Source organism: Doryrhamphus excisus, chromosome 10 (genome assembly GCF_030265055.1).
Source record: "Doryrhamphus excisus isolate RoL2022-K1 chromosome 10, RoL_Dexc_1.0, whole genome shotgun sequence".
Taxonomy (NCBI): domain Eukaryota; kingdom Metazoa; phylum Chordata; class Actinopteri; order Syngnathiformes; family Syngnathidae; genus Doryrhamphus; species Doryrhamphus excisus.
The window spans coordinates 10,531,452-10,551,647 of NC_080475.1; the positions used below are offsets into that span (position 1 = coordinate 10,531,452).

Consider the following 20,196-nt stretch of genomic DNA (forward strand, 5'->3'; position numbering starts at 1 on the left):
TATGTCATGTCTACAGAGCTCTAATGATATTAAAGTGTATATAGAAGGTGGTAAAAAGGTTTATTATCCCTAATATGTCTTATTATGTCTACTATATGGGGTAATAAGAGTCTAAAGGTCACTATAGGGGTGTTATGTCATATCTACAGAGCTCTAATGATATTAAAAAGTGTATATAGAAGGTGGTAAAAAGGTTTATTATCCCTGTCTTATTTTTTCTACTATATGGGGTAATAAGAGTCTAAAGGTCACTATATAGGGGTGTTATGCCATGTCCATAGAGTCGAACGGCCACCTTCATGATGTGGATGGAAAAATGGCACATGACAGGAAGCAGGAAGTGAAAGCATGGAGAAGGTTATGCATGTAAAGATGAGCCATTTAGAAGAAGAAAATGAGATTTGCTGCTTGACTTGCTTTTATTTTCATCTTTCAAAGTGTGTGTTTGTCCCGAGGCGAGCTTCATCTGCCCACTTTGCCTAACCGGTGGTCCGTCTTTGGGTCAGCGATGACGGCCTGGACCGCCACGATGGCTTCGTTGATCTTAGTCTGAAGCTCCCGCAGCTCCTCGATGTGCAGGAGGCGCAAGATCTGAGCCGCTTCGTTTAAGGTGGCGTCTGGCCGGGGAATAAACCTCTTCATTCAATAAAAAAAGTGACTTCTTTCTATTAAGAAATTTCTTTCTATTTCTTCTATCTGTGTAAATGAGGACTTCATGTTTCAAGGTGAAGATGATGTGCGGCGTCCATGCGGGCCCCCGATAGCGGGCGGTAGCCAACAAATACTCACCTCCCGTGTCAAAGCCCAAGATGTGCTGGTCTAAAGCCACCGGGACTCCCTGAAGAGGTGAGACCGCCATCATGATTGGTGATGAGCAAACAATAGCAAGGAAAGCGTTGACAAGGTGAGAAGAAATAAAAGGTGCGTTGCGTTTACCTCGCCACTCTGGTCGGCTTTGGCCATGGCGTCTGGTGAAAGTCTCTCCTGAACGAGGATGCGAACGGCCTTGCGGGTACGACAGAGACGGCGTGAGAAAGCGTGCACGTTAAAAAGGGGGATGGGTCATCGAGACCCGTTGGTGCACACCTTGAGCATCACCAGGTAGTCGTCGTGACGTGGGATCTTCAGGATGTTGGCCAGGGCGACCACGCCCGCTTTAAAGTCCGGCGAGTCACCTGAACAACGCAAACACATGATTGGCGTCCGTTCACCAGGCGGCCGCGCGGAGAGACGTGATGCGTACTGTCCAGGTTGACGAGAGGGTCCGACGCTGCCCGGATGCCGCCGGACATGTCAGGTGGCTGACAGTTCCTGTACTTGTTCACTAGGTGGAGACAAAAACACACCATCAGTTACCACGCTTCCATTATTAAACTAATATATCAATGCTGGAATACATCCTGTGATGAAGCATATTGTTCCCCAAAATGTCATGTTGACTGAGACACACAAGCACCAGACTTGATGGGTGGAACAACAGGCACAAAAATGCCTAATAAAGACCCCTATTAATTATCTACTGTATTGCGTAAAAGGAGATTAAAGGTGACTATAGGGGTGTTATTTCATGTCAAGAGGGCTCTAATGATAAGTGTATTTAGAAGGTGGTAGCGCGCTTTATTGTGCCTAATGTATCTTATTTACCCTTATTACGTCTACTGTATTGGGTAACAGGAAAGTAAAGGTGACTATAGGGGTGTTATTTCATGTCTAGAGGGCTCTAATGATGTTAAAAGTGTATTTAGAAGGTGGTAAACAGCTTTATTGTGCCTAATGTATCTTATTTACCCTTATTACGTCTACTGTATGGGGTAATAGGAAAGTAAAGGTGACTATAGGGGTGTTATTTCATGTCTAGAGGGCTCTAATAATGTTAAAAAGTGTATTTAGAAGGTGGTAAACACCTTTATTGTGCCTAATGTATCCGATTTACCCTAATTACATCTACTGCATTGGGTAATAGGAGAGTAAAGGTGACTATAGGGGTGTTATTTCATGTCTAGAGGGCTCTAGTAATATTTTTAAATGTATTTAGAAGGTGGCATGGAGGCTTTCTTCGCTGTAACTGCCAAAATATTTCATTTATTAATCAACTTGTCACAGTCAGGTCTGGAACCAAAGAACCGCCATTAACGAGGGATTACCGTAACGCAACCAAGCCAACGTCAGCAAAAACACGGCACAATTCTAACCACTACTTCAATGGACAAATGTCCAAAACTATGAAACACTTTGAGACAAGCTAAACTTATTAATAAATTCCATAATATTATGAAGACGAGTGATAATGAGAGTCTTGTCTTGCCTTCGCTATTTTCTATTCATAACTTTGTTCCATATGAATGAATTCACTCATTGTTCGGTGGTAACCTGAACTGATCAGCAGTGGGGTCAACGTTTGAGAAAAGCCATTCCTTTTCATATGGCGCCATCTGCTGGTGTTTATTATGCTGCGACAACAACAATATTATGCCTCTGCTTTGCTCTCACCATTGTCTCCATATTCATAACGCACAGCCAGGCCCAGCAGCCAGTCCACAGCCTCCGCTCTCTCAGAAGGTCCAAACGGACAGTTCAAGTCCTGCAGGTACTGCAAAAAAGTACACGAATAGAAAATTAAATACCCATAAATATTGATTGGAATAAACTTCTAATACTTTTTTGTTTCTTTCTTTCGGCTTTTTGATTGTTTACGGAGTCGCCACAGAATATATGCTATAATACAGTATATGCTACATAAAGCGTAAAGTGAAAGTAGAGGTGGCAAAGGCCAAACAAGAGGTCTATGATGACTTGTACGCTTGGTTGAACAATAAGGAGGGGGAGATGGATCTATACAGGTTGGCAAAGCAGAGAGATAGAGATGGGAAGGGTGTACAGAAGTTCAAGGAGAGGAAGAGGAACACGAGAGTGAAGGAACTGCAGAAGAGGTGTCTGTTGTGGACCAGGAAGTAGCAAAGATTGGTAAAGATGACGGGAGAAGATCATTGACAAGGCATTTGGTCCTGATGGAATACCTGTGGAGGTATGGAAGCGTCTAGGTGAGGTAGTAGTCCTGACTGTTCCTGACTGGGTTGTTCAATAGGATCTTAGATGGTGAGAAGATGCCTCAGGAATGGAGGAAAAGTGTATTGGTGCCCATTTTTAAAAACAAGGGTGCAGATCTGTGACAACTACAGAGGCATAAAGCTAATGAGCCTACAATGAAGTTATGGGAAAGAGTAGTTGAAGCTAGACGAAGGGAAGAAGTGAGTATTTGTGAGGAGCAGTATGGTTTCATGCCCCAAAAAAGGTACTACAGGGTTGGATGGAAGCGATTGATTTGCTGAGGCGACCCCTGAAGAGAAAAGCCGAAAAAGAAAGAAAAAAAGACAGTATATACTATATGGTGTACATGCTCTAATATATAGTATAGTATATGCTATAATACATCGTATGCTATCCACTTGTCTCACCTTGTGGTAAGCTTTGGGCCAATCTGAGCTTGGGATGTTCCTCAGATTGCCCCTGTCTTCTATTTTGTAGTGCCGAATCTTCTGGTCCTCCAGCCACACGATGCAGTTCCTCAGCTGCGTCTCGTCTGTCGACACAGGTACCGTATTTCGCTTCCGGGACGACACCACTCTTTCGTAAAAGAGATAATAAAACTGTGACAAATGTCTTACCTGAGCAGTCAAAGCCACTCGGATTGTGGTAATCTAAAGCCGTCAGTTTCCTCCGGAACATCGCTACGTTTGTGTCTACCAATTAGCATCCACACATTAGCAAATGACACGCTTCCGGGGTTGTCCAGTTATGGCGGCACGCATGCGCAGAAACGGCTCGCCTTGTAGCACTTCCGCTTAATTAGCAGTCAAATGTGTTGTTTTACTGAACGTTTGTTTTGTTCTACCATTTGATAAAGAATATATACATAGCTAGCTAAAAAAGCAGTTACTTGCTCTTGTCACTGACCGACGTTCAACGGAAATCACGTCCGTTCTGCGCATGTTCCAGTGGTACGTCACTCGCTTCAGTCCCACCTCCAAACTAATCCCCGGACTTGTTTCTTTAAATGGAAAGTTCCGGTGTTCGAATATGAAAACGCCAGTTTTGGTCTGTTTTTACACACACGAAATACATAATATCAGTAAAACAAAGTCAATGTAATAGAGCAAGTGTTTTAATTTCTACTGTGTGTGTGTTTTGTTGAAATTCTCCTAAAATGACTATTTGTCATCCTCGTAATTGTTAAAGACTTTATTCTTGTAAAATGATGCTGGTTTTTCCATGTCCCTGCTGTTCCAGTGAAATCAAACATTTGTTTTGGCAACAAAACAGAAACGTGAAGTACAAACATTCATCCAGCAGGCCACACCTACTTGGTCGGGAGCATAACAAAACACTCACAAAAACAGGCGTACGAGCGCACACTCCTCATCTTTAAAAGATTCTCCGTCTAAAAGAGGAAAGCCGTGAGCTCCCTCTTCCCCCCTCATGTGTGTCAAACTTCATCTTCATCGCTGCGGTCCCACGACGACGAGCTGCTTCGTCTGCGACCGACGACGACCACCCCGCCGCCCCGCTCCTGTCAGGACTCCTCGCCCCCGTCCTGGTTGATGACGTGGCGGTAGCCCCGGCCGCCCGGCGGCTCCCTGTGGCGGATGATGGAGATGAAGAGGACGACGACGAGGAACAGCAGCAGGCACCCCGACGCCGCCAGAGTGATGATCACTTCTGATGGCGGAAAGAAACATTAAGCAAACAAGTGTTTCATGCTAAGCTAGCCAAGTTGGAGAATATGCGAGGATGATTCCCCTGAAAGGCTGCCGTCACTTTTCATTTAAAGCTACAGTCGTCCAACCTTTAGCTCCAGACCCAGCCACCATATTGGACTCCAAGTTCATTCATTCATTCATTTTCTATCGCTTTTTCCTCACAAGGGTCGCAGGGGTGCTGGAGCCTATCCCAGCTGTCTTCGGGCGAGAGGCGGGGTACACCCTGGACTGGTGGCCAGCCAATCACAGGGCACATATAGACAAACAACCATTCACACTCACATTCATACCTATGGACCATTTGGAGTCGCCAATTAACCTAGCATGTTTTTGGAATGTGGGAGGAAACCGGAGTACCCGGAGAAAACCCACGCATGCACGGGGAGAACATGCAAACTCCACACAGAGATGGCCGAGGGTGGGGAAAGACAAAATAAGAAGCCAAAATGTTACCACTTCCACACAAAATAGGAGGAGAACTCATTCATTAATTTTCTACCACTTATCCTTGCTGGAGCCTATCCCAGCTGTCTTGGGGCGAGAGGTGGGGTACACCGTGGACTGGTGGCCAGCCAGCCAATCACAGGGCACATATAGACAAACAACCATTCACACTCACATTCCTACCTATGGACAATTTGAAGACGCCAATTAACCTAGCATGTTTTTGGAATGTGGGGGCAAACCGGAGTACCCGGAGAAAACCCACGCATGCACGGGGAGAACATGCAAACTCCACACAGAGATGGCAGAGGGTGGAATTGAACCCTGGTCTCCTAGCTGTGAGGTCTGTGCGCTAACCACTAAACCGCCGTGCCGCCCGGACTCCAAGTTAATAAATAGAATGTCATGGCAGTTAGAACATAAAAAACATGTTCACCACATTCTAAATATGCTTTTCAACATCATTAGAGCCCATCAGACATGACATAACACCCCTATAGTCACCTTTACACTCCTATTACTCAACATAGTCGACATCATGACAGAAAACAAGACATTCCTGAGACCCTTGGGCATCTCTGTGTGGAGTTTGCATGTTCTCCCCGTGCATGTGTGGGTTTTTTCCGGGTATTCCGGTTTCCTCCCACATTCCAAAAACATGCTAGGTTAATTAGCGACTCCAAATTGTCCACAGGTATGAATGTGAGTGTGAATGGTTGTTTGTCTATATATGCCCTGTGATTGGCTGGCCACCAGTCCAGGGTGTACCCCGCCTCTCGCCGGAAGTCAGCTGGGATAGGCTCCAGCATGGTAGAAAATGAATGATAAAATGACTTGTCATCGCATGTTAACTAGTGAAAGTGGATATGAAGTCGTAAGCGTATTTGTGTCACCTTTGTTGCTGGCGCTGGAAGGCAGCCGGCATTCTTGCTCTCTGTCGTCGGAGATGGAGAGCTTTGTGATTCTGATAAAGTCCTCTAGGGGGCAGTCCATGGAGCAGCCCGGCAGCTGAAGAGCGTACGGATCCTCCCTGCTGTCGTTGCGGTAAAACATGGACACCGATGCGGACCTGGGCGCACACATACACACAGTTATTACACTAGTGTGTGTGTGTGTGTGTGTGTGTGTGTGTGTGTGTGCACATTGTTTATTCTGTTTTGTTTCTCATCAAATTAAAATAAATTAAAATAAACATGAGCAGTCACTATATTAACATGTAAAACAGGTTTATTCTCATCTAAATGCCACTTTTTCAAAAAGGAATAGAAATTAAACAATTGAGTTTAATATTTTTAAGATAAGTAATATTAATATTATTCACATATACTACAATTTCTCCATTTTCATTTTCCAAATATTGTAGCTTTGTGTAAATTTTGTTACCATACTTTATTCCCATATGTTAAATGTATTCTCATTATGACTTTATTCCCATAATAGTGAATTTATTCACATTATGATCTTATTCCCATAATATTGTGATTTTATTCCCATATGTTGTTTTTTTCCCCATTATACTATGACTTTATTCCCATAATTGTGCCTTTATTCCCATATGTAGAATTTTTCCCATAACATTTTGACCTTATTCGCATAACATTGTGACTTTATTCCCATCATATAACTCTAATCCCGATATGATCACTTTATTCCCATAATAGTGAATTTATTCCCATTATGATCTTATTCCCATAATATTGTGATTTTATTCCCATATGTTGATTTTTTCCCCATTATACTATGACTTTATTCCCATAATTGTGCCTTTATTCCCATATGTAGAATTTTTTCCCATAACATTTTGACCTTATTTGCATAACATTGTGACTATATTCCCATAATATGACTTTAATCCCGATATGATGATGACTTTATTCCCATAATATGATGACTGTATTCCCATATTGTTTACCCGTTTTCCTCCAAGTACAGCTCGATCATGTGACAGGAGGCGTAGGGCGGCTGTCTGCCATTGAAGACGTTCAAGCTGGCCTGCAGGGCGGCCACGGTGGTGTCATGCTGCAACACACACACACACACACACACACACACACACACACACACACAGGAGTGTAAGGTACGGTGATGGAGGGAAGAGAGAAGGAAGTTCCCTCACCGCTGAAAGCATCATCATTTTCAGACGCTGCTTGTCCGTAGAAACGGCGGCTTTGGAAAGATTCTTCACTATTTCGCCCAATAACATCCCTGGAACAACACAGCTTATTATTATTATTATTATTATTATTATTATTAGCATCATACTCTTTTATATTTTACAATAAAAGACAACTTTTTTTAAATAAAAGTGGCAAGAAAAAAGGGGGCACCTTACTAAGCACGTGTATAGAGTGTATGGACAGTATAGTATATTTTTTTACATACTTTTACATAAAATTTGATGTCATTATTATTGTAGTTGCACATTGTATCGTTTACCACACCACCACATTTTCTACTACTCATTATAGATAAAAACTTATTTCTATCTGTGATTAAATGCAATTAATTCTGAGTTAACTATGGACAATGCAATTAATTGCAATCAAATATTTGTGTGTATATATTACTGTATATGTACAGTATGGATGGTGTATTTGATGAAGGTACAGTATGTATAAGTATAAGTACACACCTCCCTGCAGGCGACTCTTCTCCTGCTGCTTGTAGACGCCAAAGACAACCTGGGGAAGGACAGGACAGGACGTGAGCGGCGCTTGGCCTCCAACTCCAGGATGGAAGACGGGACGCTGTCCCTTTAAGAGTCGTCCTCCTCACCCGGAAGCCAAAGTCTTTGAGGAAGCGCAGCTTCTCCATGACGGACGGGGTCACCCAGGTAGGAGCCGTCATGTTGTGACGGGACTAAAACACACACACACCTGCATTCAATAAAGCTGTGTGTGTGTGTGTGTGTGTGTGTGTGTGTGTGTGTGTGTGCGGTTACCTCACAGAAGAGGGTGTCATACACCCCCCACACCGTGTCCACGCTGGTCTTATTCAGTCCTGTTTGGTTTTTCACCAGCGCTATGATGTCCTGTAAAACACACACACACTCCATCACAGACACGCCCACTTTTTTTTTTGGGGGGGGGGGGGGGGGAGAAAGCTTACAAATATTTCACCCATTTCATCAATCATCTCTTCTCCTATTCTCTATTCCCATTATATCAACACTTTATTCCTTTAACATTACGACTCTATTCTCATATCAACACTTTATTCCTATAACATTGGGATTCTATTCCCATTATATCAAGGCTTTATTCCCATATCATTAAGTCTCTATTCCCATTATATTGACGCTTTATTCCATAACATTACGACTCTATTCCCATTATATCAACACTTTATTCCTATAACATTACAACTCTAATCCCTTTATATCAACACTTTATTCCCATTACATTACGACTCTATTCTCATAAACACTTTATTCCTATAACATTGGGATTCTATTCCCATTATATCAAGACTTTATTCCCATATCATTAAGTCTCTATTCCCATTATATTGACGCTTTATTCCATAACATTACGACTCTATTCCCATTATATCAACACTTTATTCCTATAACATTACAACTCTAATCCCTTTATATCAACACTTTATTCCCATTACATTACGACTCTATTCCCATTGTATCAACCTTTATTCCCATAACATTGGGACGCTATTCCCAATATATCAACACTTTATTCCCATAACATTACGTCTCTATTGCCATTATATCAGCACTATTCCCATAACATTACGACTCTATTCCCATTATATCAAGACTTTATTCCTATAACATTGGGACTCTATTCCCATTATATCAAGACTTTACTCCTTTAACATTAGGACTCTATTCCCATTATATTTTAGTTGCATACCCATATTAGAAATGTACTCGTTAATGTACTTGTCATGCAGGTGGAATAAGTGATTGTGTTCCATGTTGTTGTTGCTGTGTGGAGTGGAATGTGCCAGTGGGGACAAGAAAGGGGTGGTGTTAGCGGGACCTTGTTAGCGGCCGTTACGTTGAGGAATTCCTGGGTGAGTTCAGTCTGGTTCATGAGCTCCTCGTAGCGAGGGCAGTCGCCCAGAGGGAAGGACAGCAGCTGCGGGGAAAAAATGGCGGGCGCTGAGATACGGTGACGTGCTAAGATGGCCGCGTGGTTGCGTACCTTCTCTTCGCTCTTCGGCACGGTGTGCACGGGGATGGGCTGCCACTTCAAGTCCGGGGAGAAGAGTTGCTCATCGCTGGGAGGGTAGAGCCCTGAGGGACGCCCACACACATAAATACTAAGTACGACCCCATAGGTGGGGCGGGGAACAAACAGGCGGCGCCACCTGCGAGGTTGGCCTCGGCGCTCATCAGGGTGCGATCGTAGTCCGTGCTGCGAACAGAGATCTGAAAACACACACAAAAAAAAGAAGTCCTTGAATGCATCACAAATTATGACTAGCCACTTTTGCCGCCATGGTGTAGTGGTTAGCATGCTGGACTTAGAAAAGGTCACATGACGCCAGGCACATACCTCGTGTCGGACGTAGCTGTCATTGAGAAAGCCTCGGTATCGAGTCCTTAAAAAGCGGCCCAACTCCAAGTGCTGACGCATCCCTTCCTGGGAACACACACACACCAGGACAAGGGAAGACGTGATCGGGGGACGTACGGGGGGGTACGCTTAGGGCTGAGGGCGCGTACCCGGGACAGCTGGCCGAAGCCTTGAGGCCAGGCGTTCTCTTGGTAGGGGTCGGTGGGATAGGCCTTCACCGGCGATCTGTCGCCGTGGCGAAACAGCTGCAGGAGACAAGCCAGATTGGTTACGCCGGATCCACAAGATTCCAAAGTCAGTCAGTCTCGGAAAACTGCTCAGCTTTCTCCCACATTTTGATGTTTTTTTTCTAACAATATTTTGACTTTATTCTCAGAAAATTACACACATTTTTATATATTTTTTTTCTCTTAATGTTTTTAATTTATTCTCAGAAGATTAGAGTTGTTAATACTGCTTTTTTTCTCTGAGTATTTTGACTTTATTATCATAAAATTACAGCTGGTTTTACCACACTTTTACTGTTTGTTTTCTCTTAATATTTTGACTTTATTCTCATGAAATTACAGCTGTTTCCCCTCACTTTTACAGTTTTTTTCTCTTAATATTTTGACTTTATTCTCAGAAGATTAAAGCTGTTATTTCCCCATTTTTACTGCTTTTTTCTGTTAATATTTTGATGTTATTCTGATGAAATTACACACACTTCCCACAGATTTTTATTGTTTTTTTCCTCTTAAAATTTTGACTTTATTCTGATAAAATGACAGATATTTTCCCAACATTTTAAAGCTTTTTTTTCTCTGAATATTTTGACTTTATTCTCATAAAATTACAGCTGGTTTTACCCCACTTTTACTGTTTGTTTTCTCTTAATATTTTGACTTAATTGTCATACAATTACAGCTGTTTCCCCCCACTTTTAAGGGTTTTTTGTCTTAATATTTTGACTTTATTCTCATAAAATTACAGCTGGTTTTACCCCACTTTTACTGTTTGTTTTCTCTTAATATTTTGACTTTATTCTCACAAAATTACAGCTGTTTCCCCCCACTTTTACAATTTTTTTCTCTTAATATTTTGACTTTATTCTCAGAAGATTAAAGCTGTTATTTCCCCATTTTACTGCTTTTTTTCCTGTTAATATTTTCATGTTATTCTGACAAAATCACACATTACATTATTGTTTTTTCCTCTTAATATTTTGACTTTATTCTTATAAAATTACAGCTGGTTTCACCCCACTTTTAAGGTTATTTTTCTCTTAATATTTTGACTTTATTCTCATAAAATTACAGCTGTTTCCACCCACTTTTAAGGTTTTTTTTCCTCTTAATATTTTGACTTTATTCTCAGAAGATCACAGTTGGGTTTTCACAATTTTTACTGTTTTTTATGTTAATATTTAGATTTTATTCTCATAAAATTACAGCTGTTTCCCCCCATTTTAACAGTTTTTTTTCTTTGAATATTTTGACTTTATTCTGATAGAAATCACACACATTTCTTTTTTTCATTTTTACTGTTTTTTCCTCTTAATATTTTAACTTTAGTATCATAAAATGACAACTGTTTTTCCACCTTTTTTGCTGTCTTGTCTCATACTATTTTGACTTTCTCATAATACTGAATGTGTTTTCTTCCCCCGTGTTTGTTTGTTTTTTGTCTATGAATATTCGGACTTTATTCTCGCTGATTCACCCATACGTGCCTGTTCTATGTTGTCACGTCCCCGACACATTCCATGGCCACTGAAGAAAAAAAAGCCAGCAGAGGGTGTGAAGCCTGAAGCAGCCAGTCAGCATGATTATCGATAATCATGTCATAATAGGACATTTTGGAGGTTATTTCACAACAGTAACTGCTGGGGCTTTTTCCTTTTTGCTGCTCTGGTTGCTTTCTGGCAGTGAGATCGCTGCTTTCACCAGCAGAAAACATCTTTGCAATCTTTCCTCCTGTAATATTTGCACATTAAAGCTGGTTCCCCCTCATTTGTGCATTTTTTAAATCTTAATATTTTGATTTTATTTTGATAAAATTCCAGCTGGTCCCCCCCCCATTTTTTGTTTGTTTCTCTTAATAGTTTGACTTTAACCTCCTACAACAGCATGTTTTTCCCCATTTTTTGTCATCATATTTTGACTCTATTGTCATAAAAGTGAATGATTTCCCCCATTATTGACTTTGTTCTGATAAAATGCAAGCATATTGTAGTCATGGCATGATTGACAGTCTATGCATGGCACTTTAATAGGAGTTCTTTTGATAGGATCAATACCACGAGCATACCACGTGACATAAAAGAAGCTTTATTTTAGTCCTGATGATACAGCTTGTCGAAGTTTTCGACTACTACACTGACTACTTAAAGTGGAATCCAAGAGTGTAGTGGCGGACTTTGGAAAGGTATGCTAGCTAGCTAGTCACAAGACGTGTTAGCTCGCCAGTCGCTTTCAACGAACCCAGAAAGACTTACCAGGGTAACTTACCAGTTACCAGGGTTAGATGGTGCCGCTTTTTACCCCCAATACTAAACACTCACCACGGTTACATAGTGCAGCTTTCTCCCGGCTGTGCTGTCCGCGCCGAGCAGCGAGCCCATCGCCGACACAAACAAAAGCAACCCGGGCAGCATTTCGGAGTCCGTCCAGACCGTCTTCGTGACCCGAGTGTCACAAGACACGACGCACTATTTCGTACTACAATGTGACGCTTTACTACACGAATAAAACACACACACATCACAGAAGGCCATCCCGAAATTCTTCTTCGGCTAACAGCAGGCGTCTGCGCTTTTGTGGTTTAGCTCATTGCTGCCCCCCGCAGGCGGACAAGCGACGTGCAGCTGGGTTATTATATGTTTTTGTTAATGAATACAAGTTAGCAAAAGGCTTCATGTTAACATTGTTCACATTACAGTGGTGTGCATTCTAAAAATATAATTACACAAAAACAACAAAAGTAAATGGACAACTCAAATCAACTTTCTCGTAAATACCTGACTTTTCTCGTGAATTTACCAGAAATTTCGAGAAAATTCTCATATATCCATTATGACTGGTGTGAATTCTGCCTAGCAACAGGCGGCTCGTGCTCTGCTTGCTATCTAAAACACTGACAATTTCTCTGTTGTTTTCAGGTTTCACAATAAATCATATTTTGGGTGGTAAACAGATTTATTATGTCTAATATGTTTTATCTTCTTTTATGATGTCTACTATATTGGGTAATAGGAATGCAAAAGTGACTATGGGGGTGTTATGTCATGTCTAGAGGGCTCTAATGATGTTTAAAAGCGTATTTAGAAGGTGGTAAACAGGTTTATTATGTCTAATATGTTTTATTTTCTCTTATGATGTCTACTATATTGGGTAATAGGAATGCAAAAGTGACTATGGGGGTGTTATGTCATGTCTAGAGGGCTCTAATGATGTTAAAAAGTGTATTTAGAAGGTAGTAAACAGGTTTATTATGACTAATATGTCTTATTTTCTTTTATGATGTCTACTATATTGGTAATATGAGTGTAAAGGTGACTATAGGGGTGTTATGTCATGTCTAGAGGGCTCTAATGATGTTTAAAAGGTGTATTTACAAGGTCGCAACAAGTATTATTAACATCTTGTAATTAATTTTTGAGCGTAACCTTTCCCCAACCTCATGTACCAAGAATTACAACTTTATTGTGTGCTAATTTGTATTAACTTTATTTAGATTGTAATTATTATTGTATTATAACATGTCATATTGCAGTTTACAGTATGAGTGTGTTTGTCTGAAAAGGCCAGATGATGGCAGTGTTTGTCCACCACTTCACATCACCCTTCCTGTTTTTCCAAGAACATTTATGAGGCATATTAAGCAATAACAACAATCATTCCGTCACTTCAAGTGCAGTTCATTTATTTATGATTTTTTTATGATGATGATTTATGATTAATATATTGGTTTGAAAACACTGCTTATGTAACAAGTGAGATTATAGAACGGCATTAACGTCCCGCCTTGCAAATGTTCAATCGTCCAATTCAATCGAAAGACCCACGTACCACGTTCCACGAACGACACTGTTTTGTGACTAAAAACCCGGAAATTCAACAGGCTCCCAATGTTGTTTTTCTCCAAATGAGCCAAGAAGAAGGGGGGCGTTGCTTATCGTGCTTGAATGACGGAGCCAGCCAATAGGCGGCCTCGGATCGGGATGATTGACAGGCACGCCCCCCTATGACTCGCCTCTCCATTCTGTTTTTAGAGCAGCGCGTCACGTGTTGTTTTTCTCCACAACTGGATCACTCGGACGCCAGTTTTGACCGCAGCTTTGCTGTCCAACGCGGCGGACATGTTTGACACGGACTGAATGACGACGCCGTCGCTTTTACAGCTTTTATCTTTAACTTTGCGTGGCCGGGATTGAGATATTTTTATTTTACGGGACAGCAATGGCAAGTCCACCGGGGACGGCGGGACACCTGTTATCTAATGGCGTGAAAAAGTGCGGCTACCTACGGAAACACAAACACGGACACCGGCGCTTTTTTGTGCTCAGAGAGCCGGCGGAGGGATCTCCAGCCCGGCTGGAGTACTACGACAGCGAGAAGAAATGGCGGAGCAAGGGCGCCGCCAAACGGATCATCGGCTTGGACTCCTGCCTCTGCGTCAACAAGCGGGCGGACGCCAAACACAAACACCTGATCGCCCTCTACACCAAGGACGAGTACTTCGCCGTGGCCGCGGACTGCGAGCAGGACCAGGAGAGCTGGTACGTCGTTCTGACGGACCTTCTGACCGAGGGCAGGATGTACGACAGCCCCGCTTGCACTTCCTCTTTGGTGGGCTTCGAAGAGGCCAGCTACGGACTGGTCGCCCCTGCAGCCTACAAGGAGGTATGGCAGGTCAATTTAAAATCCAAAGGTCTGGGTCAGGTGAAAAACCTAACAGGGGTCTTCAGGCTTTGCTTGTCCAGCCGGACCATCAGCTTTGTGAAGCTGAACTCTGAAAGGGCAGCAGTTTGTTTACAGCTGATGAACATCAGAAGATGCGGCCACTCGGACAGCTTCTTCTTCATCGAGGTTGGCCGATCTGCAATTACCGGGCCCGGGGAGTTCTGGATGCAGGCTGAGGACTCGGTGGTGGCCCAGAATATCCACGAGACCATCCTGGAAGCCATGAAGGCTATGAAAGAGCTCTCGGAGTTCAGGCCCAGGAGCAAAAGCCAGTCCGCTAGCACCAACCCGATTTCGGTGCCGTCGCGACGCAACCTCAACAACTTGCCCCCGAGTCAGACCGGCTTGGTGAGAAGATCCAGAACCGACAGCGCAGCTGCAACGTCCCCGGGGAGGAAGTTCACATCCTGTCGGGTGAGAACCTCCAGCGAAGGAGACGGGAGCGTGTCGTGGCCTGTGTCCACGTCGATGCCGGGGACCGGGACGGCTACCGGTCCTAACGTGGGCGCCCAACTCAGCCGGTCCCACACTCTGAGCAGCGGGCGTACTTGCAGGATGCTCGAGTCGTCCTCGAACTTGCATCACAGCCTGTCCATACCGGCGTCCAACTCCCCTCCTGGCGCCTCCAGCCCCATTAGTGTTTCTCCTGGGTGCCCCGGTCTCGCCACCCCCGACAAGGGTGGCCGACCCTTCAGCTGTAGCACATCCATCTCCGGTTCCCTTAGTGACACCGCATTCATGCTGTGCGAAGATTACAGCTGTAGTCCGGTGGAAGCAAAGTTCACGTCCGACTCCTTGTCCAGCACCCCCCCGTCCCGCGACGAAGGAGCGGCGCTGGACAAAGCTTACAGGAAGCGAACCCACTCGCTCACTACGCCGCGTCAACAGAAGGTGGTGACGCCGCTGTCCTCCGCCTCCCTGGACGAGTACACGCTCATGAGGTTGGCTCGCGATGGAGATGGACACAACTCCGCGTCGCCCAAAGTGAGCTACCCCGAAGATTACGGAGACGTAGAAATCGGTTCATCCCGAAGTTCAAGTAGTAACCTGGGCGACGACGGCTATGTGGCGATGACTCCGGGGGTGGTACCGTTCTCCGGCAAGGTAGACAACTACCTACCCATGAGCCCCATGTGCGTCTCTGCTCCGAAGCAGATCATCAACCCCAGAGTTCGTCCCCATGGGGTGGCCGCCAGGGGCTACAAGACCAGCTCCCCGTCCAACATGTCCCTGGAGGACAACGGTTACATGAGAATGTGGTGTGGCTCCAAGTCCTCCATGGACAGCCCAGACCGGCACGGAGAATACATGAACATGTCACCGGGAAACCCACCTGCACTCCAGACCCCACCTGACTACTACACCGGGAGGGCGGCGTACCAGTCGGGTTCCTTATCTCTCCCCGCCAAAAGCCCCGCCTCCAAGAGTGACGACGGAGGTCAGTATGTGTTGATGAGCCCTCAAAGTTCCTTCCCGAGGGCGTCGGATTGCGACGACTATTCTGTGATGCAAGCTCAAACCTTGCCGCCGAGTCCGGCCAGACACGGTTGGGCGGCGGACAACCTGCCCCACAGGGGGAGGCAATGCCGGCCCAACAGGCTGTCCCTGGACGCCGTCAGGACCCTGCCTAGCATGAACGAGCACCCGCTGCCTGGGGAGCCCCGCAGCCCCGGAGAGTACATAAACATCAACTATGGTAAAAAACGGTTCTCTCCGACTTCTACGGGGTCTGAAGAGAGACTCTTGTCGTCTTTGAGTCCCCACAACGAGCGCCCGAGGAACACTTCCTGTGACCTTGCCTTGCACCTGCCGGAGGCTGCGGTCCCAGACCGGTCTGCATGTCCCAGTTCTGAAGAGTACCGTCTGGATGGTGGGACCGGGCCCAGGGAGGGGACTGACGTGGAGAGCGACTACACGGAAAGGACGTTTGGGATGACCAGCTCGCCCCCGCAGCTGGTTCCTCAGGGCTCCACAAGGTATGGGCATCAACCCCAAATCTACACCAAGGGTGTCCAAAGGGCGGCCCTTTGGCACAGACCATGTTGTTAATAATAATAATAATATTTGTGCAGTGGCGAGAACATCAGAGGGAGGAAGCCGGCCATCTCAGAAGGCATCGGCGTCTTCCTCCTGGAGGAGGCCCCCTCCTGCCTCCTGGACCCTGTCGGCTCCGCAAAGGTGATCCGCGCCAACCCGCAAGGACGTCGGCGCCACAGCTCCGAGACCTTCTCCTCCACGGCCACGGTGACACCCGTCATCCCTTCCTTCGCTCGTGGCGAGATCGGGAAGAGGCACAGCTCGGTGGAGAACATCTCGTCGCGAAGCAGCGAGGGCTCCGACGAAGAGTGCGGCGGCAGCCCTATGGACCGGGCGGCGGGTTACCCGCACGGACTTGACTACATCGCCTTGAACCTCCTGGACGGCAAACGCGAACGTATGGTTGGCTTCAAAGCGGCGAGCAGCTGCAAGGGTGGCGTGGGCGGATTACACAGCGCGCCCTACGTCTGCTTGGGCTTCAAGGAGGCTGCCACCACCGCCAAAGGTGAGACTTATGCCTAATATGGAGTGTAAATGTGACCATAGGGGTGTTATGTCATGTCTAGAGGACTCTAATGATGTTAAAATGTATATTTAGAAGGTGGTAAACATGTTTATTATGCCTAATATGTCCTATTTTGTCTTATTATTGGCTAATAGGAGTGTAAAGGTGACTATAGGGGTGTTATACCATGTCTAGAGGGCTCTAATGATGTTAAAAAAGTGCATTTAGAAGGTGGTAAACATGTTTATTATGCCTAATATGTCTTATTTTTTTCTTATGATGTCTACTATATTGGGTAATAGGAGTGTAAAGGGGATTATAGGGGTGTTATGTCATATCTAGAGGGCTCTAATGATGTTAAAAAGTGCATTTAGATGGTGGTAAACAGCTTTATTATGCCTAAAATGTCTTATTTTTTTTATGATGTCTACTATATTGGGTAATAGGAGTGTAAAGGTGACTGTAGGGCTGTTATGTCATGTCTAGAGGGCTCTAATGATGTTAAAAAGTGTATTTAGAAGGTGGTAAACAGGTTTATTATGCCTAATATGTATTATTTTCTCTTCTTAGGTCTACTATATTGGCTAATAGGAGTGTAAATGTAGCAACATTATTGTCATAAAATTCTAATAATGTTTAATGGCACAATTGAAACATGGGGCTTTGCATTGTTCCATATTATTTACTAAAATATAATAATAATAATAATAATAATAATAATAAAATATTATTACTAAAACTTTTTCCTACCAGATTTTTCAAAAACTTTATTTTGTTTTGTTTCAGACAAGATTATGACTTGAAAAAAACATTTTTTAAGAAAATGTTATGGACAATATGGATTATCGAGGATGATTTGTGACGGGGCTACGGGACGTGGAAGTTCTAAGTTCCATCGTGGCTTTCCTCTCTCTCTCTCTCTCTCTGGCAGCAACGCGGCACGGCCCCTCCCCCCATCGCACTGCGTTACGTAACGGAGAGCGCGTGCAGAGAGGGGATGAAATCGTGTGTGTGTGTGTGTGTGTGTGTGTGTGTGTTCCTTTCTAAAGGTTTATAATTGCTTGCACTTGTCTTTCAGACTGAGGTAGACGTCAACAAGACACCTGCACTGACCGCAAAAGAAGGCACGCGACCTCCAAGCTACACGCACACACGGTTAAAGATGGCTGCTGAGGGCAGGATGCGCATGTGTGTGTGTTTGTTTTTGCTGCAACCCAAATGTGAGCACACAAACCAAGGTACCAAGACTATTTATTGTGACGACTCCCGGTGTGAGTGCGGCTACGATATGGCTATGCTTTTTTTCTTTGCTTCAAAACTTAAACGGGGGGGGCACTTGCACCTTCCAAAAAAAATAGCATTAGACAAGAAAAATTCCCCAAAAATGTCAGAAATTAAAAATTCACAAAAGTATTGTTCAGATTTTTACTATTCTAAGAAACAAACAAAGCAAAATGGGCATTTCTGGAAAATTAGGTATGAGATAAAATGTAGAATAAAGTCAAAATATTAATATAATAACATGTGGTACGCTAACTGGGAAGAAGACACATTTTTATTTTATTTTAATGCTGTTTTTAGGTGCATGGAGTTGAAATATTCCAGAAAAAAAAGGTGAATTAAGTCAAAGTGTGTGTGTCAGTCGATGTGCACTGTCACTATGAAATGTATGCGCGGTACACAAGTATAGAAGTATATTTATACAAGTTGATTTCTTTTAATAGTACGAATGTCTAGCAGGTCCCACCCGATGCCTTATGAAATGTCTAGATGATATTTTCTTCATGTAAGAATCTCTATATTATTATTCTATGGTCCAAGTATTTTACCACACAGGAAACAAATGTGGCATTGGAGCAGAAATACAAGCATAAAGAATACTCTGATATATTTTACTAAATATTTATTTATCTGGATTGGATTTTGGTTTTGTTTACCATACGTGAAGTTGGGATTCTCGGCGCATGTGTAGCGGGATTCCGAGTGCAGGATTCCCAGCATGTGAAGTGGGATTCACCACGTTGTCACCGCTCCTCCACTGTGCGATAGAAGCGTGCCAAGTCCACCCACTTGAGAGTATCAGAAGTAGAAGAGCGTAGAATAGGAATGGGGTTCCGCTGCTGGTGTTTTCTCATCTACCTGCGTATTTATAGATTTGTAAATACTGTCATAAAGAGTACACCCAATGAAAAACGTATAGATTTGTATAATATTATATTGTAATATTCCTGTTAAAAAGATTTTGTTTTGTTATTTTTGGGGTTGTACTGAGTGTTCTATGCTTTCTCCTTCACAGTGTCAAAGACAACATATATATATGTCTATATTTAATACATTCATCACATGCATAATAAATATATTGCCTTGTTGACAGACTTGACCTAATGGTGTATATATATCTAGATTTCTATATTTCTATGTGCAATGAATACAAATACTCACGTACCGCAGCCCAGCTCATTCCTTCTCATTCCTTCTCATCCCTTCTCATCCTCAATGGCTTCATGGAAAAACAGCAGATAACAAATAAAGACATTTATTTATGTGCAGAAAAAAATGCCTGTCCTTTTTTTTTATACAGACTAACTGAGAATACATGAAATACAATGACAATATTTTAATTATCTATATCAATGCAATTTAAATATTTAAAAAAACGATCTAATTACATCCTTGGACAAACGCTGTGTGCCTCCTAAACACTAGGGGGCGATGGTGGTCATAGCAGATTGTTAGGAAGAAAATGCGACATGCTAATAGCTAACCACTAGCTCATACAATCAAAGAAAACAATCACTGGCTGCTGCCGTGGTGTCCTAAATACCCTCACTACTACTTGCAAGTACCACAAGTACTTATACACTTATATATATATATACTTACGCACTCGTAGGGGGATTTTGAAAGATCTCCAAACAAACGTGGTCGATACTGATAGTGATACATTCACGTAACATTTTTCAACATCAGTG

General features: G+C 43.5%; 4 protein-coding genes across 7 annotated transcripts in view; 1 reads left to right on the forward strand and 3 right to left on the reverse strand.

Annotated features, from left to right (window-relative positions):
• Nucleotides 1-377: 377 nt before the first annotated feature.
• On the reverse strand, nucleotides 378-4,013 carry rtraf (RNA transcription, translation and transport factor). Of its 4 annotated transcripts, none has more exons than XM_058085969.1 (10): nucleotides 3,955-4,013; nucleotides 3,456-3,624; nucleotides 3,297-3,337; nucleotides 3,018-3,069; nucleotides 2,491-2,590; nucleotides 1,244-1,324; nucleotides 1,087-1,175; nucleotides 937-1,005; nucleotides 790-838; nucleotides 378-617 (listed from the first exon to the last, which is right to left on the reverse strand). In XM_058085969.1, the coding sequence occupies exons 1-10, from the start codon at nucleotides 3,987-3,989 to the stop codon at nucleotides 463-465; spliced, it is 840 nt and encodes a 279-aa protein (XP_057941952.1). In that variant the 5' UTR covers nucleotides 3,990-4,013; the 3' UTR covers nucleotides 378-462. The 4 variants fall into 4 exon arrangements, with proteins under 4 accessions (XP_057941952.1, XP_057941953.1, XP_057941954.1 ...); XM_058085970.1 differs by having other exon boundaries at nucleotides 380-617; nucleotides 3,456-3,580; nucleotides 3,666-3,985; XM_058085971.1 differs by lacking the exons at nucleotides 3,018-3,069; nucleotides 3,297-3,337 and having other exon boundaries at nucleotides 381-617.
• Nucleotides 4,014-4,224: 211 nt separating this feature from the next.
• Nucleotides 4,225-12,524, reverse strand: acp2 (acid phosphatase 2, lysosomal). The gene is made up of 13 exons (XM_058085933.1): nucleotides 12,282-12,524; nucleotides 9,889-9,984; nucleotides 9,719-9,805; nucleotides 9,531-9,591; nucleotides 9,365-9,456; nucleotides 9,200-9,298; nucleotides 8,143-8,232; nucleotides 7,977-8,060; nucleotides 7,834-7,882; nucleotides 7,318-7,406; nucleotides 7,114-7,220; nucleotides 6,095-6,270; nucleotides 4,225-4,716 (listed from the first exon to the last, which is right to left on the reverse strand). The coding sequence occupies exons 1-13, from the start codon at nucleotides 12,372-12,374 to the stop codon at nucleotides 4,571-4,573; spliced, it is 1,269 nt and encodes a 422-aa protein (XP_057941916.1). The 5' UTR covers nucleotides 12,375-12,524; the 3' UTR covers nucleotides 4,225-4,570.
• Nucleotides 12,525-13,996: 1,472 nt separating this feature from the next.
• On the forward strand, nucleotides 13,997-18,542 carry LOC131137652 (insulin receptor substrate 2-like). Its single transcript, XM_058085843.1, has 3 exons — nucleotides 13,997-16,658; nucleotides 16,755-17,224; nucleotides 18,303-18,542. Exons 1-3 carry the CDS (start codon nucleotides 14,179-14,181, stop codon nucleotides 18,305-18,307), a joined length of 2,955 nt encoding a protein of 984 aa, XP_057941826.1. The 5' UTR covers nucleotides 13,997-14,178; the 3' UTR covers nucleotides 18,308-18,542.
• Nucleotides 14,071-20,196, reverse strand: part of LOC131137661 (hemopexin-like) — a 40,843-nt gene continuing 34,717 nt past the window's right edge. Inside the window, exon 17 of the mRNA XM_058085860.1 lies at nucleotides 14,071-14,081. The gene's annotated coding sequence lies outside the window, so the exon portion shown is untranslated. The remainder of the gene's footprint in view (nucleotides 14,082-20,196) is intronic.

Coding starts and splice junctions, on each gene's coding strand:
- rtraf (XM_058085969.1), bottom strand. CDS start 3,989: ATGCGCAGAACGGACGTGATTTCCGTTGAACGTCG. Junction 1,176..1,243: donor CCCTCTCGTCAACCTGGACA/GTACGCATCACG, acceptor TGCGTTGTTCAG/GTGACTCGCCGGACTTTAAA. Junction 1,006..1,086: donor ACTACCTGGTGATGCTCAAG/GTGTGCACCAAC, acceptor CGTACCCGCAAG/GCCGTTCGCATCCTCGTTCA.
- LOC131137652 (XM_058085843.1), top strand. CDS start 14,179: ATGGCAAGTCCACCGGGGACGGCGGGACACCTGTTATCTAATGGCGTG. Junction 16,659..16,754: donor GTTCCTCAGGGCTCCACAAG/GTATGGGCATCA, acceptor ATATTTGTGCAG/TGGCGAGAACATCAGAGGGA.
- acp2 (XM_058085933.1), bottom strand. CDS start 12,374: ATGCTGCCCGGGTTGCTTTTGTTTGTGTCGGCGATGGGCTCGCTGCTC. Junction 9,806..9,888: donor GCTTCGGCCAGCTGTCCCGG/GTACGCGCCCTC, acceptor GTGTGTTCCCAG/GAAGGGATGCGTCAGCACTT. Junction 7,407..7,833: donor GAAGAGTCGCCTGCAGGGAG/GTGTGTACTTAT, acceptor GTGTTGTTCCAG/GGATGTTATTGGGCGAAATA.